The sequence below is a fragment of the Cystoisospora suis genome (genome assembly GCF_002600585.1).
Source record: "Cystoisospora suis strain Wien I chromosome Unknown contig_14553, whole genome shotgun sequence".
NCBI lineage: Eukaryota > Apicomplexa > Conoidasida > Eucoccidiorida > Sarcocystidae > Cystoisospora > Cystoisospora suis.
Genome location: NW_027167266.1, coordinates 1 through 307, shown reverse-complemented (window position 1 = coordinate 307; position 307 = coordinate 1). Strand labels below are relative to the sequence as shown.

The 307-nt window shown below is 45.0% G+C and overlaps 1 protein-coding gene across 1 annotated transcript; it reads left to right on the top strand.

The window, feature by feature from the left end:
- Positions 1-58: 58 nt before the first annotated feature.
- CSUI_011585 (vacuolar atp synthase subunit c) lies at positions 59-286 on the top strand (the record flags this gene model as incomplete). Its single annotated transcript, XM_068071683.1, has 1 exon — positions 59-286. A coding segment is annotated over one exon (228 nt), but the record flags the coding sequence as incomplete, so codon positions are not given.
- Between the last annotated feature and the right edge of the window lie 21 nt (positions 287-307).

Below are 307 nucleotides of genomic sequence, written 5' to 3'. Positions count from 1 at the left end.
TTGTGAGTCCGTCTTAAGGTTTGGAGTCCCCCCGCAATTCGCTTCCTTCTTTCTAAGACCCATCTCGGAAAGTAAAGAAAAGAAGCTAAGAAGTGAATTAGACAAACTCTTCTCTTCCAGCGGGAAAGGCGGGTTCGGCAATCGATACTTTGGTAGTAATAATAAAGACGATTCAAGTCACTATACCGCCAATAGCGAAGATGAAGATTTCTATTCTTATGTCTACTTAACACTACAACCTTTCTCTGTTCTCACGAGTGCTGCAGCAGCAGCCAGATCAAGCTGAACATGACAGGGGGGGGGGTAG